We start from the raw sequence: 15,868 nt of genomic DNA, 5'->3' as shown, positions 1-15,868 counted from the left end.
ATTTTGCGAGATGCTGTCAAAGTCTACAGTCAACCTCCTCTATAACTGTAGAGGAGGAAAGAAAATGAGGTAAACAAAAACTCCAAGCTCATCCACTTAGAAAAGGTTTTTTACATCGGGAAATGACACTTGGACAGTTTACATGTGTGATCAGAGTTGGCTGATGAGACGACACATTTCAATGTCTGACTGCAAACAGGCAAACGTCGCATTTTCAGTTTGTCGTGCAACAGAAAAGATCGTCTATCATCTTTGAAGGACCTCTCACATATAACTTACACTCCATTCAGGCTGACACAGTGACACAGGTTAAACCAGCACATTGTGGCATAAGATAGACATCTGTTAGTACATGTGTGTTTTTTTTACTACAGCACCAAGAGCTTCATGAACCAAATTCAGGTCTGACAACTTAATACAGGCACCTCTCTGCTCTATGGCTGCGAGCTATCACACATTATCACACTCACTGGTCAAAACTGCTCTCTACAAACCAGCTAGCCTAAAGTTAAGCTATCTCCTCTAGAGAAGGCTTGAGGGCAGCTGATTGTCTGCGAGAGCCACAGAGCTGAGCTGTGTGCCATCAGCGAATGAGCACCATGGGAAAGTGCGGGTTACGTGCTTGTTTTCAAACACTTTCTCTATCTCTTCTTCAAGAGGATCCTCCCGCCTTCTCCTGTCTACAGGGAAGCTGAGGTTGGAGTCGGTCACAGGCCGACGCCCTTGCAGGACGGGCACTCTGGAGTCACACAGCGGTGAAATCTGGGATGATCTTCCGAACCAGCAGAGGAGACTCCCACCCCCCTCCTGTTTGCTCTGTCTTTCAATCATTAGACCAGAGAGTTAGCCAGTTAGATAACTATTGATTAATTATTAGCATGTTTGTCTCTTGTGTCATTTAATCATGAAAACAAAAGACTGGGATCTGCTCCAACATGTTACAGTGTATAGTATGCAGTTAGTGTCTTCAGGGCTGAAATCATATACCATACTATACAGCTGCAGCAGCTAAATCAACTCCCATTTCTCGGAGCACAAAGTGCATGGAAATGTGAACTTCTATAAAATAATATATAACAGGCGACCTATCTTATTTCAAATCTGGCTTGATGAAAACCCCACACAGCTCCATCTACTGCTGTGATGCATCTAACGAATTCTCCATGAGCCCCAAAAATGTCTACTGCTGTACTTAAAACAGAGTTTTTATCAAAGCCTTCACTAAAGCAGAGTCTACAATTCATTTTGGGGAAAAAAAAAACAAAAAAACTATTTTGCCAAAGCAAAGGCGGACACACGCACACACACACAGATTTCAGTGACTAATCTGCTGTGGGAGGTGGACAGCATGAAGCTAGCAGTGCAGACTCCAGCTAAATAAACCATCTAAGGATTGACACATCTGAGTGGAGATACAAGAGAACAGACACTCTGTGAGAATTTTCTCTTTTATTCTGACACATCAGACTTTTTCATATTCAACCAACGGCAGACACGCTGAGAGCTAATTCTCTCTATCAGTCCATGCATCACTCCTAAAAGCCTCGCGCCTGGGTCTCTGCGTGGCCGTGACCAATATATACTGTATACATACATAATTTAAAAAAATCGACTCATCTTCAGATGTGAAGCCATTTGTTAGAGTACAAAGAGCATCATTTTCCTGCTTCATCCAGTTTGAGTTTTCAGCAGGGGGGGGGGTTCAGTAGTTTACAAACTGTTTGAATTTCAGAGCCGCACTTTTATAATATAATGACTCTTCTTCAAAGATTGGATAGGGTTGAGTGGAGATCGCAATCAGTTGCAATTGAAGCAATGGCAATATGGAAGCCAGAAAATCAACAGGAACATTTTGCGAGCAGCACTCCTCAAAAATAAAGACAGCACACTGCCAAAAAAAAAATAAATAAAAAAAATAAATTAAAAAAAAGGTGTTTAATGCTTCTTTAGCTGAACTGACCTGTTCCTTTTCGGAGCATGACTCCCTCTTAAAGCTCTTAGCCGTGTGCAAGCTGTAGGAGGGCAGCTAGCGCGCAAGAATGTCTCTGTTATGCCGTATATAGCAGAGCCCACTGGGTTCAGTGCGGTATACGAAAGCAGGCCCTGGGAGACATACTGAAGCTGCATGCACGCACGAAGGTGGAAGCAAATGTGCACGTGTTCTTTAGGCTGACGTCGAACCGAGTGAGTTGCATTTTAACTTAAAACCCGGAATATCAAACGCAAGATGTAGGTCAACCTGTGACGCAGGGAGGAAAATATCCCAGACTCAAATCGAAACACGTCGACTGATGGTGCATGCTTCCAGCAGAGAAATTTTAACATCTAGGTTGCTTTTTTTTAATCAATTCTCGCACACCCAGCCTCAGCCGTCTCTCCAGCCTCGTGTTGCCTTTTTTTCCCTTCAAGATTTCCTTCTATTTTTGAATGTAGCTACAAAAAACATCACAAGGCATAAGACAACAATGGCATGTAGGAACGCTTCGCAAATTTCTTTTTTTTTTTTTCCTTTCCCAACACAACGCTCAGTGTGCCTCAAATAATGGCTGTGATTAGTGTGCAAGATAAATGAGAAAGATGGACCTGAGATAAAAAAAAAAACCTCCTGCTCTGTTGTTGTCCTCTAATTAAAGGCCTTTTTAATCCCTTCATTATAATCACATATTCAGCCTATCACATATACAGTATCTCAGATATCTTGCCGCAGGTGTGTATGATTACTGAATGCAAATAGGCAATACACATACTTTGCTCATTATACAGTGAGCAGACATGCACATACTTGCACCCTCCTTGCCCTTCCTGCACTTGCTCTTTCCGTTTCGTTGACTCATGCCGGTCTCCCCATCTCTCCTTGACTCACTTCAAAGAGAACCCCCATCCCTCTAAAAGTGCCATTCTCCTTGGTGCTTATGGCTGATAGGCTGTGGCCTCATTCCCTCTCCGCTGCAGCCTGTCCCCATTGTGTCCCACTCTCAGAGAGTAGCGTGTGGGTGGAGGACAGACTGGCTCTCCAAAGTGAATGCCTGACATGGATGTATGGGCTGGGGGTGTATCCTCTCACCGAGCTCAACTATCATCCACCTGCAATTCCCGGCTGCCATATGCATCCTTCTCTGAGAGCAGGGGAAAGGAAGAGAGAGACAGGGACTGAGAGTACTTGTGGCACTCGGATGCCTGTTTAACTCTTGAGGAAACTAATCATCGGATTGAGGTGCTGAGGATGATGGGCTACAGGCTTTCAGGGGGGGGGGGGGGGGGGGTTGCTTTAAATGCAAATCCCTTTCTTATAAAAATCGGTTCCGTTTAAAAGGATTTCTGGGAAACGATCCACATTTCCACGGCAGGGGAGACAGTCAGCAAGAGAAAACAGCATAGCACCAGTCAAACATCAAGGAGACAGAGGACGTGGAAAGAGTAGCAAAAGAAAAGGCTACATGTCTGTGAAAGAAGGGATTGAGGCTCAAGTGAGGCCTCCGAGATAAAAACATCCTTTCTGCATTTGAGACACTTAGCGAGTTTTAGTTTAGATCGCGAGGCATTACGCTATTCATCAAGCTAGTTATGCCATGGAGCAGCCAGGAGGTGATAGAATAAACAGCAGATGGAGCACAAAATGTGAGAACTCCCTTTCGGAGAGTTTTCGAGCGTTGATCCCAATCTTGCCTTCCACCTAAAAGCAGTTTACTATCAGCAGATAACATGAATACATATTCAGAGGCCTGTTACATTTTGTTTAGCAGGCCGGAGATTAGCAACCGGTGAGTGCTGCAGTATTTGTTTAAGGCGAGCTACAGATCTAGCTCCTTCAATCCAACGACTGCCAGTGAACAGCACTGCACAAAGATTTTCAGTCAGTCTGTGCTTGTGGGAAAATTTGGGCACCTTTGTCAACGATATATCAGCTTTTATTATGGCAATCATGGGCTATGGATTTTTTTTTAACAATACGTTTTAAATCATGTGACTCGAATGGAAACGTGAATTTATTACTCTGTTATCTCATTACTCCCACTTTGCCCCGAGTCCCTCTACTTTGCTGTGTGAGCTCATTGTTCAAGAATAGAGGAGGCACATGGATCATTTCAAGTGCCGAGCAAAAGATTAACGTCACCTCTTTGGTAAAGGGTTGCTGTGGTTTCAGAGAGAACAAACCTCGACTGTAAGTTTGCAGGAAACAGGGCGACACTTCACCCGTCTTCCCATCAGCAGAAGCTAAAAAGTGCCGTCAACGTTTTTTTCAATCCAACAACAAGACATGACCATGCTGAACAATTACACTGGCAGCTGCACTCTCTTGGTTGCATTGTGAAAAGATGAGGGAACAGCTGCAGTTACATACCATATTGGAGAAGAGCCCCCCCCCCCCCCCCCCCATTGCCTGTGCAAAGAAAGGTGGTTTTACAAAGCTGCTCTAAACTATATGCTCTGAGTACGCGCCAGATATAAACAACTTTGCTGAAGAGACACTGCCTTAACTCGACAGCACGGCTCAGCAGACAATCACACGTCAACTTCGGAATCTCAGCTATCTCTGCACCACCACTGATCTGAGGTCAAGTTGCATGAACACATGTAACAAGAGCCTTTTTGTGCATTTCAAAGTCTGTTATTGTCATCCTCCAAAATATCACAGTGTGATAGAAAAAACAACTTTGACTGGAAATATTGCTAAAAACATTTTTACACTTGGCTGAGGTGGAACAAGTGGTGTATTGATACAAGCGAAATGTGACAAAGTGCAACAAGAACAGACAAACAGAAAATTCATGATCACGTAGTTTAAATGAAGCATGTGACTTATTTGTCACTGAGGCTTGTGCAGCAATGACGAGATGAAAAACTGCAGCAAAGGTAAAATATCAGGTCTGCACGGACCATAAGGAACTATAATCTTCCTCAAATGAATAAATGAATACACACGTTTTCCACACTTTCCATTTAATTTGTTTGAGGTTGGACTGCTGCTTTGTAATTACATCACCTTGTCGCGCCCTCTTCCTCTGCAAGGGTTTAATGCCACCTCAGCTGCAGTTTATCATGTGGATAGAAACGCACATAAATCCGCATAAATATTTTCTTTTGCCATTTTTTGTGAAAGTTTGAATGCAAACTTCACTTGACTTCACCTTAGATGATCCTGCACCTTAGGTTACTGAGCGCTAGCTCTCTAAAATGCCACCACACCATGGACATGAGACAGAACACCACTTCTGACAGTGGTGTTGATCATTAAAGCTGTGGGCCTGAACAGGTGGAAGAGACTGCAGTGCTTTGTCGCTGGGTGCATCTTGCCATTGGTAAGAGAGAGAAACTGTGTGTGCAAGGAATAAAGAGGGGCAGCGAGAAAAACAAAATGGGTATTTTATAGGCTGAGTCGGCGTGTGGGAGGATAGGGAATCTTTATAGCTTACATTTATAAATTCAAACATGTTTTAAAATTGTAGTAGGGCTACATTAGTAAGACTTATTAATACTGGATAAAACGCTTCTGCCTTTTCAGTTTAAGGCCTTGGTTATACTTTTCTGTATATGATGCATATTTTATATGCAAGGGGAGGCAGAGTAAGAGAGTTTGTTTTTTCTGTGCAAGACTGTGTGTGTGTGTGTGTGTGTGTGTGTGTGTGTGTGTGTGTGTGACAATGTGTGTGCATCCTCGTTACTAATTTCCACCCAAAGGTTGTTATTAATTTCCAGCCAAAGTAATTATCTGATCAAGAGGTCTGTGTTTTAATCTTCATGCAGACAGAAAGAAGAGAGATCCATGCGCTCAACGAGCAAGTGGTGTGTGTAAGTGAGTCATTTATCCTTTAGTTGGAAAAGGAGGAGAGATTTGGCAGCTGTTAGCTTCATCTGCCCTCCCATCAGTTCATTACAGGAATCCCTACTCGGTGGAGAACAAGGGGAGGGATGATCCGGAGTGTGCAGGCAGAGGACTGGGCCATTACCCAAGACATGGAAACCAGACATCTTGTTCACACTTGGCGAGGCACAGATGTTCTGGAGTCAGTCAATGAAGGCGCTGCGGCCCCTCAGCCCCTGTCTACGCCCATGTTCTCCACATTATGCCAGTGCAGCACCTATTCAGACCCAGCGTCTTGTGAACATCAGCAAGAGGGAAACAAAGCTGAGTCAACTGTGACTGTTCTGAGGGATTTTCTGGGAGACATGTTTCATCATTCTGCCAGCAAAAACCTAAAGGACATCACTCCCCGCTCACAGATCTGAAGCTAAGTATCACCTATGTCTCTGAGGAAACAACAGAAGAACTGAGTCTGAGTTGAGTCAGACGTCAGGTGCTGTGCTGGGAAACCTGCTGCAGCTCCACAAATGGCCTGATCCCTGGCTCCCAGAAAACTCGGACCAAAATTAAGTGTCTGGGAAAATCCCAGACTTCTCTCCTGGAATACAAAGTCAACAATGTTTTTCCCGCAAGAATTCAGACTCTCAGTAGCTGCGGTGAGTTAGCGTCTTCGTCTGATGGGTGTGTATGCACAAACGGCAAATCTAAGTTTGAAAAACACCATTGTGAAATCCACGGGTGATGTCACATGTGCTACATCGATGTGGTTGTACAGTCTATGGAGGCCATACTGTAAGCCAGATGACCCCCCCTCGTCAGGAGAACGTACAGTGTCCAGCCTCAAACCAGAGGCAGCTGACAGATTTGTGTTCCTGCTGCTCAGTGTCTGTTAACTCCTGCATGTTCATGGCATTCCTGTTTACAACAAGTACTGACTGGAGAGCGGACTTGGGGGAAAGGTTCATTGTTGAAGTGCTTATTGTTTTCATGACAAATGTATTTATCTTAAGGTTACAAACAGGCTTCCTCGCCCAGCAGTTGGAAATTAGCCAGAGAAATAGTCGTTTTGTCAACATTTTGTATTCTATTAATGTCTGTACTTTTTATATGCGCGTTCTTCGTTAAGTTAGACTAACTAGTGAGGGAAAACAACATCTAGAAAACATGCTGATCATGCCACAATGACGCACCGTCACTTTGGCCACAAACGGTACCAACCAGAAAAAAAAAAAAAAAGCATGATGGAGAATAGAGAGTAGCCTTCACAGGAGCATTACAGCATGCAGCCTACACAGCAGAAAGGTACTTTTAAAAACCCTGAGGTACAACGGCTCTTAAAGAAACCCAGTTGTGATCCTTTGATCCTCAGTAAACACAGACCTATTATTTCCAAAGACCATTTTCCATCAAAGGTTTTACGGAGAGTTGTCTCAGCAACATTCTTAGCAAACTCAAATCAGTTTTCAGTTCGCTCTGTGAAAGTGAAACTCCTCTGTTAATGTCACAAAACGACAGAGTGGCAGGAGATTAAAGACAAATAAACACAACTCAGTCATCCACCCCTGCAATAAGCAAATTATCCAGACATTGGCCCTGTGGTTACACTGATGATGCTGCACTATACTGAAACCATCATTTTTCTTTTAACGCCCTGACAGACAATTTCAGTCTTTCAGTTGTATTTGTCCCTCCAGGGTTCACGACGCTGGTCCAGGCCAATTTGCCCGATAAAGTCAAATCTGCTGCCAGAAAATATAAATTATGACCCTGATTCTATATTTGATACAAGGCATTAAAAGTTTTTGACACAAGTTAAATGTAAAAACTAAATTGCATCATATAGATCTCTAGATCACCCCCACAGAAATCACTCCAGCCCTATATTAGCCCCCATGCACTGAATGTTTTAGTATTGATTTTAGGGTAAGCTGGTATAGGGCCCCCCAGGAAGCAGCCTAGTAACCTTTTGGTGGCTTTAAAGTGAAAACTAATAGTGACACTGCTTTAGAAATGCTCATCCTGAATATATCAGGAGGGTAAAATCAATATCGCTCTTATTTCTGATCTCTTCTTATTTCTTTCAAAATAAACTGAATAACCCTCTGAGAAAAATCACACTTCCTCTGAACATTGACATTCATTTCGGGATTGGTGCCATGCCAGTAACACACAGTGCTTCTAATCAGTGAGGTTGCAGTCACATCCCGCTATGATATTTCTACGATTATTCCCCAGAGATTTAGGTCAACTTCTTGTGTGATGCTTTGGGTAGCATGCTTTTAAAATTCCTTGTGCTTTTTGCGCACTTTCTCTCGCTAAGGAACAGGATGTAATACTAATTGGACATCTCACTCAGCCGTGTAACCACAGAAAACAAGTCTTGGCAGCATTTGAAGAAAGAAAAAAAAAAAAAAAAAAAACCCCAGACTCACCTTCCTCTGCAGAAGCCAGATGAGCCCAGTCCAGGAAGATGCACGCCAGCAGGGCGATGCTCCAGTGTGTCAGCTCCATAGTGGTGTTAGTAAATGGTGACTACAAGCTGTTCTGTTTCGCCTTGACTCGGAAATCAAGCGGCACTGGCAGCTCTGCTGTGCACTCACTGACCGCAAACCAGTCCGCATTTAAAGTGGACTTCAGTTCAGAGAGCCGCGCACTGTGGTCAAAACACTGCGGGGGAAAAACACGCTCGGGCGAAGTGCAGCTGTCAGTGCGTCGGACTGTGAACATAAAGCCCGGTCCGGTGCAGCTCCTGACACAGCCACCGGTATCGCTGGCAGACTGCTGGCAGACTGGAAACTTCTCCGTATTGTCCAACTTTGTGTCGCGGCAGCAAACAAGAGTCAGAAACAAAGCACCGCGTCGCAGCTCATGCAACACCTCGGTCCCCCGGTCAGCACAGGCGCTGCACGGCTGAAACTTGTCGTGTCCTCGGCTTTAATAAGCTCTTTGTGCTCCACACACGACTTCTCCCCAAATTCCCCGTCTCAGCCCGATGACCGAGCAGGTTGGATCCGCAGGGCTCCTCACTGCACAGCTGTTAGTTGCAGAGATGATCCTCATCACCAGTCGGTTCGCATCTTCTTCCACATCTTCTCGTCCTGTTCGCCAAGCAATCCGCTAAAGTATGTTTAGTTTTCTTTTTTTTTTTTCTCCCACTCCCTGCTTCAAACACCAGACTATTTTGGGCTGTGGGGTTGGGGTGGGGGGGGGAGAAACAAAAAATCCACGAAAGGTGGTTGGGGATTTTGCGCGACAGGTCTAGCCTGGCCTGGTTTTACGGGACAAATGAGACTGAAACTGAAGGAGAGTGAGTGTAGTCCGGGCCCCGGGGGAGCGAGCAGGCTGGACGCAGCGCAGGGACTGAAAGTTGTGGCTGTGAAGCGGCTCGTACGGATGAGCAGTGTGAGCTGGCCACCGAGGACTTCAGCGCCGCATCAGACCCGGAGTCGGATGGCACCGTGAAGCTCCGCCCCCTCCCGTTTCCATAACAGCGGAGTCAAGAGCGCACGATGTGATACGGAAATTCCCGAGAGCGCCTTCAAAATAAAACCGAGATGACCAACCATTTGGAAAGCTGTAAATCTCCTAAAATTCAGGATTGAACAGCTGTGTTTAATTTTGCTTTAATGGGTTAGTGAGTAGGCCTACCAAGCGCAGGCTCATGGGCCCGAGGGGCAAAATATACCAAAATGAGACACAAAACAACCATAAAGAGATGCAAAACTACAACAAAGAGACTCAAAACTATCTCAGAGATGCAAAACAACTGCAAAAAAATATATAAAACTACCACAGAGACGCATAAAACAAATAAGAGATGCAAAACGATCATAAAGAAATGCAAAACCACAACAGAGGAAAACAACCACCTTACATAGACAACATATTGTAGATACAATTTCTATGCCACAGTGCTGTTTGGAATAATTCATGCCAATTTCATGCCAATCATGTGCTTGTTCATGTGGATGAGAGAACTTGAGTGTGCAGTGTGCAGCGATCCAGATAAAAGCTATTGGTCGAATAAATCTACACAAGCTCCACAAGGAGATATCTGTGCTTCTGAGAGTTTTCATACATACTCCTACCTAAAACCCTGGCGGAAAGACCACTTATCCTGTGGCACGCCCTCATTGTTCCTCTCTCTGTTGTCTAACCAAAATGGAGCTCTCTAGTTTTTTTCCACATGAAGCACACCTCAGGTTGTAATGCAATAAGGCAAAGAGACGATGCTTTTATTTTGACAGCAGATGACAATTACACTATTACACTATTTCTGATTGTCCTGACTCTAAAAAAACAATTAAGTCTGCAAGTACTGGCATGCTGTTCCAGTAAAGTGTCCTTAAGATGAAACCTGCAGGTTGAGTGTGATGTGCCAACGTTGGCCAAGCAGACTGTGTATTCGTTCTGCATGCTTGCCAAAGAACAACTACATCTTTACTAAAATATGTCTGCTGTAACATCAAATAGCTCCCAACTGTGGGGCAACTCAGAGCCACAGAGCTGCACAACTGAAAAATAAAGGCCTTAAAGGACAGGGCTGATAACCTCTGATACTTCTGACCAGACATAGCCTATAGTGTGTGTTCTCCTGTTGAAGTCAAAGAAGCTGGAATCTGCAAAATACAGATAAGACTAAATTAGTGTATCACTTGACTCCTGATGCAACCCTGCTGCCATTTTGCCTTTAGCAGATGTCCGTTTCTTGCTGTATGCTGAAAAATATAGATTCTGCATAATTAGCATTTCCAGCATGAGAAGCCATTAGCTATCGTGCATTTGTGCCACTTCACTAGCCATTTTGAAACTTGTACATTTTATGACATCTCTCTCTGAAATGTTCAGGTCTTTCTGCAACTACCCATTCCGAACACAGCACATTTTAATGAGACCCATAATATCACTGATTCGTTACATCAGTATTGCAGCGCGCAGCCTATTTCCTTATTTAATTAATGGGTGTTTTCCTCAAGGGGAACTGAATGGGATCAGTTTTGAAGAAGATCTGGGAAAGACAGCAGCATAAATACGAGAAAATGCAAATTTTAAGTTTAAATGACAAAATGTAAACAAGACATTAGCAATTCAAGCACACTAACAAGGCCAGACCAATGTTTAATTTTGGCAAGGCAAGATCAGTGTTTCTTATTCTCTGGGTTGAACTTGTTTTGTTATGTTTTTTTTTTTTATGTTTAATATCAGAATAATTGGATGAAACTCTGAGTTACAATCAATTTATCCATCCTACTGACATCGTCACATGGTGCTGACAACTGGTGCAATGCTGCATCTTCCAAAATTTGACACATCCAAATAGTAAACAAATGTCAGAATAAGGATAATGCAAATGTGCAAACATTAGACTACAGTAAGGTTTGTAAAACACACAGAGAAGTTTCATTCTTATATTTCTGCTTCACTCAGAATCAACACTCCTTTATCTTAATATTTACTGTGATCAATTATAGAAATAGCACAGTTAGGATTTGTCCTAATTCCTGCACTGCTTTGGTTTTACTACTGTACATTTAAGCACAACTGCACTAAAAATATTGTATGAATACCTATTATAACAATCAATATAGAATTATACTAGTTATATAAGATATAGTAAGAAAGAAAAAAAAAGCTCATCCCGACTCTGTGACAGTGCCCGTTGCACTGTTCTGTAACAAATGTCTTTTTTTACATTCTGCTCTTTTGTTCGTATGTTAGTGTGTTAGTTAAGTGGATAGAGACTCAAAACAGTATCATAAGGATGACGCTTAGGGGTTTTCAACTCACCAAAGCTGTCACATTTGCTATATGCAGTGCATGAAATTCTTCCTCATAAGCTTTAATCAGGCTCTCACTTCCAGCAGTGGCAAGCTGAAGTGGGAGCTTCAGCAGGGAATAATTGTAAAACAAACGGGACTGAGAGATGGCCTTGGGAGGTTCCATTTTTCTTCGTCACACTGAGTCTATAATTTGAAGAACCTCTCGAGGGTAAGACAGAAGAGCTTTGGGATCAGAGTGACCTACCAACAGGAGAAAACAAGGCCATTTGTCAGCTGTTTGTTCACACTGTACTTATTTTTGCAGAGGCTGTGTCATCAGACACCTGAATGTCATCACATTCACATCACATCACAGTTTTACTGACCATCACAGACTGTTGAAAGCCTGTAGACTGGCCTGTCTGTCTGGAGGAGCCTCCCCTGCTGGAGGACGACAACATAGAAGGAGGACATAGAGCAGAAGCTGCTTTGGAGCAATGAACTTAATGGAACAAAATGACTGTAACCATAACTACAATCCTTCCCATACCTCAACCAAATTATAGCAGCTTTTGTCATGTAAGCATGTGTCCACAGATGATCACATTGCATTTTTAGCAGAACAAAGAGACTTAGATTTCTAGACACAGCGGTGGCAGTGTAGGGATGGCAATGTCATTCTGTTGGTCGCTCAGTCAGCTCAACACTTTGGTCCAGACTGAATGTATTGCCATGAAATGAATCGAAAATGACAAAGATTTTGATTTTGCACGGCTGCACCATGAGATTAACATGTTTCCCTTTTAAAGAAACAAAATTGATGATGACATTCGCATCAGCCTCAGCTACACTTTGTGTTCGTGAAAATGTTGCCTATAAACTACGGCTGTGGACATGGTAAACATACCTGGCATGTTAGCATGATGATGTTAGCTCAAAGCACAGCAGTGTGTCAGTACAGCCTCAGAGAGCTGCTAGCACGGCTGTTGACTTGTGTTCTTGTGTTCCCATGCGTACACATTTTGTAAGCAGTGTGCTGCTAAGAGATTGAACCTGTTGCCAGAGAATGAACCACCAGTTGCCCTGCAATCACTGGCCCACCCCCTGCCACCTGAGTGTTAGCCATCCCATTGGAGTTTGTCCGTCTATTCTTTAGATATCACATTAAACAGTGGCTTCTTAAATGTGGAAACACAATGAGAATTTTTTTTTTCTTATTTTGAGGTGTGGACCCATAACAACCATAGCAACCCATAATGGCACAAGGCATTCACTGAGGTAAATTGCTAAAAAGAATTTCCCAGTGTTTGCTGGAGCTCCTTTTTTGACTCATCACAGAATCGCCAGATTTTCTTTTTTTTTTTTTTTTTGCTTTTGTCACGTTTACACAAAGACAGAACAGGAGCACTGCCTCCGATGTCTTCCAAAGTCTGGATTTTGGCAGAATCTCTTCTTTTCCAGCAGCACCTGTCTGGTTAATACAGTTCACGCTTCCTTAAAATCCTCTCTGGTATTTTGTATATTAACCAGAGCGTTTAAAAATTCCAACACTGGCATATTTCAGTATCATTCTAATTTCAGGATGATATGTTATCATTGCTGCTACAAAATGAAAGTGTGCATGCGGCCTTGGTGACATTATAAGCCTTCATGGGTTAAGCTTTGCCCTTGCGGCTTACAAAATGACACCAGAGGGCTGCATTTTAATATCGCTGTCACACCATTGCTTGGTGAAACAGTGCAAGACCAAAATCTTTGTCATTTTCAATTAATTTCAAGGTTGTTAAATATTACCCGCTGTAGGTAACATTCCTTTGAAGCCAGCACACCATGTTTTAATAAGTGAAATGGGCATTGAGTTGACAGAAGTAAATATGCCAAAACACTTCTAGTAATCCATTTCATTTATTCTCACATTATTTTAGTATACAAATATGTTAGGGTTGGCTGCAGTGTGGTGTTTTTAATCATTTCTAATAAAAGTCAGAAAAAGGCAGATGAATCCATTAGGTTTAATCCAGCATCAATCTGAGAGCCCTGGCACAAAAACCACAGGAGTCTGTATTATCTTGGTGTATAAACTTAAGAAGGGAGCTCCTTTCAAACCAACATAAAGCAGCATCTTAACAACAAAACCCTGCACCACACCCTGCCGTGCACCAGTCTGAAGATGAATCATCTAATCTTCATGGAGTCAGTGTGATAAGAGGATAAAAAGAGCAGTGATGTGGCCAAAGTGACATCATCTGGATTTACAAACACACACACAAGATATAAACTGAAGATGTAAACTCGAGTTGTGCTACACAAACAGCTTAATGGGTTCCAGCTAGGACCTCACGGGTGGAAGAGCGAAAGGAAGGGATGAAGAATCTGCGAGTAAAAGACGCAGCAGGCTGAAATGAATAATAAAATATGAACATGGAAAGGATCTGTGTTTGATCCTCTACTCCAGGCTGCAGCTGTCATGTTGTAATGAAGGTAACAAATGATGCTGACAACCTTCTGTGTGGAGCCAAACCATTTGGTAGACTGATTGAAATGTCTTGGTAAAGTCTAACAATATCTGCTCCTGTTTTCGAAACTCCTAGATAGAAACACGCCTGCTGGGTAATCATCCTTGACCAAAGAATTAAATCTGTGCAGAGGGATACATCCAGCTGATAGCTCATGCAATGGAAAGGTACAGAGAAATGTTAGAAATTTAATGAATTCAAATGTGTGCACCGCTATTTCCTGAAAACTTTTTTGTGAACCACCACTCATTTCAGAAGGCCTCAGCAATTAAATGCGATAGTCTCGAAGTCTGGGGCACCAGGACTGAATGTGAACGTTCAGGGACGACTGATGCTTGAAACACCTCAGCTGGTGAGCCTTCAGGTCCACTGATAATGGCAGGTTGTGTTGTAGTGAAACGCTTCAGCGGTTTCCCATGCAGAAGTATAAAAGCAGTTCTGAGGTTTCTTTGAATACTTTGAGATAATTCTCAGTTGAGTCTTCTCCCCAACACCCACAAGACACACATGTCAGCTGTTCTTTCATCCAAATCCCACCCTGTCACTGCAGCTCTGGACCCCAGCAGAAGGCATAAAGAGGTATTACTCCGCCATCGGCCTATTGTGAAACAGGCTGCGCACAGTCGCTGGCGATACAGTACTGGGACCGACTCGAAATGTGTAATGACTATCATCTTCATCCCCCCATGTGTTGTGAGATTGAACTGTTTGACAATTATCCTGCTAATTTTACTCTGCTAGCTTTCTCATTTCTCTGTGTTTGTGGGTGAAATTTGGTTTAATTGATTTAATTATTCCATTTGGAAGCTTTCATTTCTCATTCCTCCCGAGTTTGAAATGACTGGCAGTAAAACAGGATGTTTGCAATGGATTGTGGGTACATCTGGGTTTCAAGATTTCCAACACACTTTAGTGATTAAGGAGGCAGTTTATCCAGTGAGTCATTTACTTAATCAGGAGGAAACTTGAAGTTCTAATTTTGAAGAAACCACATTATTTTGGCAAATTTTTCAATAATCCATCTGTCAGGCGTCTGTCTTGTTCTAGGATCCAACTGTGTATTCTTCCACAAGCTTGTGTGTGGATGCATTACATGCCCTGGTGTATGTAATTGTTAATGGCTGACAGGCGGATAACGGAAACATGTGGATGGGAGCAACCTGATGGCTGAAAGGCCTTGCTGGTTTGCAGGTTTAAATCCTGGTTATGACCTTTGATGGATGTTCTCCCCTCTGTCTTTCGGATCCTCTATATCACTTTCAGTTGGCATAAAAGAGCAGAGACCAGGCTGTGGTAAACCAGGTGCCCGATGTTTTTAACTTCAGGAGTGAAATACAATCGGCCTCAGCATGACCCTGAACAGGATAAGTGGTTAAGAATGAGTAGATTCAAATTTTACTTCATTAAATAAAATACCTTAACATACATATTTCCTATTTTACCCTAAAGCATTCTGAGCTTGTTCAAAATATCTTCATTAAAGCTACATGTTGTGTACATCTCAAGGCCCCATGTTTTTTTTGTTTTTTTTAAAGTCTGCTCCATTCAAACAGATTTAAATATTCTACATGTTTTGTGCATCATTTTATACATATTTGCAAAATTCAGCTTGACACATTTGGTATCGTTGGTTTATATTGGATTTACAGTAGAACTGAGAATAATGTTCTGTGGGTTTGAATAAAGTATGGCTGCAAAGCGTGAATTTGTAATGACCGGCCCACCAGCAGGTCAGTGAGGTCTAATGCGTTACAGCTTGTTGGGTTTTTCTCAACGGCCTTTCTAGTGTT

At 42.8% G+C, this 15,868-nt stretch overlaps 1 protein-coding gene across 1 annotated transcript in view; it reads right to left on the bottom strand.

Moving 5' to 3' along the window:
• The window catches only part of LOC139607700 (ephrin type-B receptor 4a-like), a 36,943-nt gene extending 27,695 nt beyond the window's left edge, over positions 1–9,248 (bottom strand). The window contains exons 1-2 of the mRNA XM_071460818.1: positions 8,831–9,248; positions 8,236–8,735 (exon numbers count right to left, since the gene is read on the bottom strand). Of these exons, the coding sequence (XP_071316919.1) occupies positions 8,236–8,314 (79 nt within the window). The 5' untranslated portion in view covers positions 8,315–8,735; positions 8,831–9,248. The remainder of the gene's footprint in view (positions 1–8,235; positions 8,736–8,830) is intronic.
• Between the last annotated feature and the right edge of the window lie 6,620 nt (positions 9,249–15,868).

This window comes from Trachinotus anak, unplaced genomic scaffold (assembly GCF_046630095.1).
Source record: "Trachinotus anak isolate AG129_WGS33_773 ecotype Australia unplaced genomic scaffold, CSIRO_AGI_Tana_v1 ptg000024l, whole genome shotgun sequence".
Classification (NCBI taxonomy): Eukaryota; Metazoa; Chordata; class Actinopteri; order Carangiformes; family Carangidae; genus Trachinotus; species Trachinotus anak.
The sequence above is the reverse complement of the archived record's forward strand: the minus strand, read 5'-3'. Positions and strand labels throughout refer to the sequence as shown.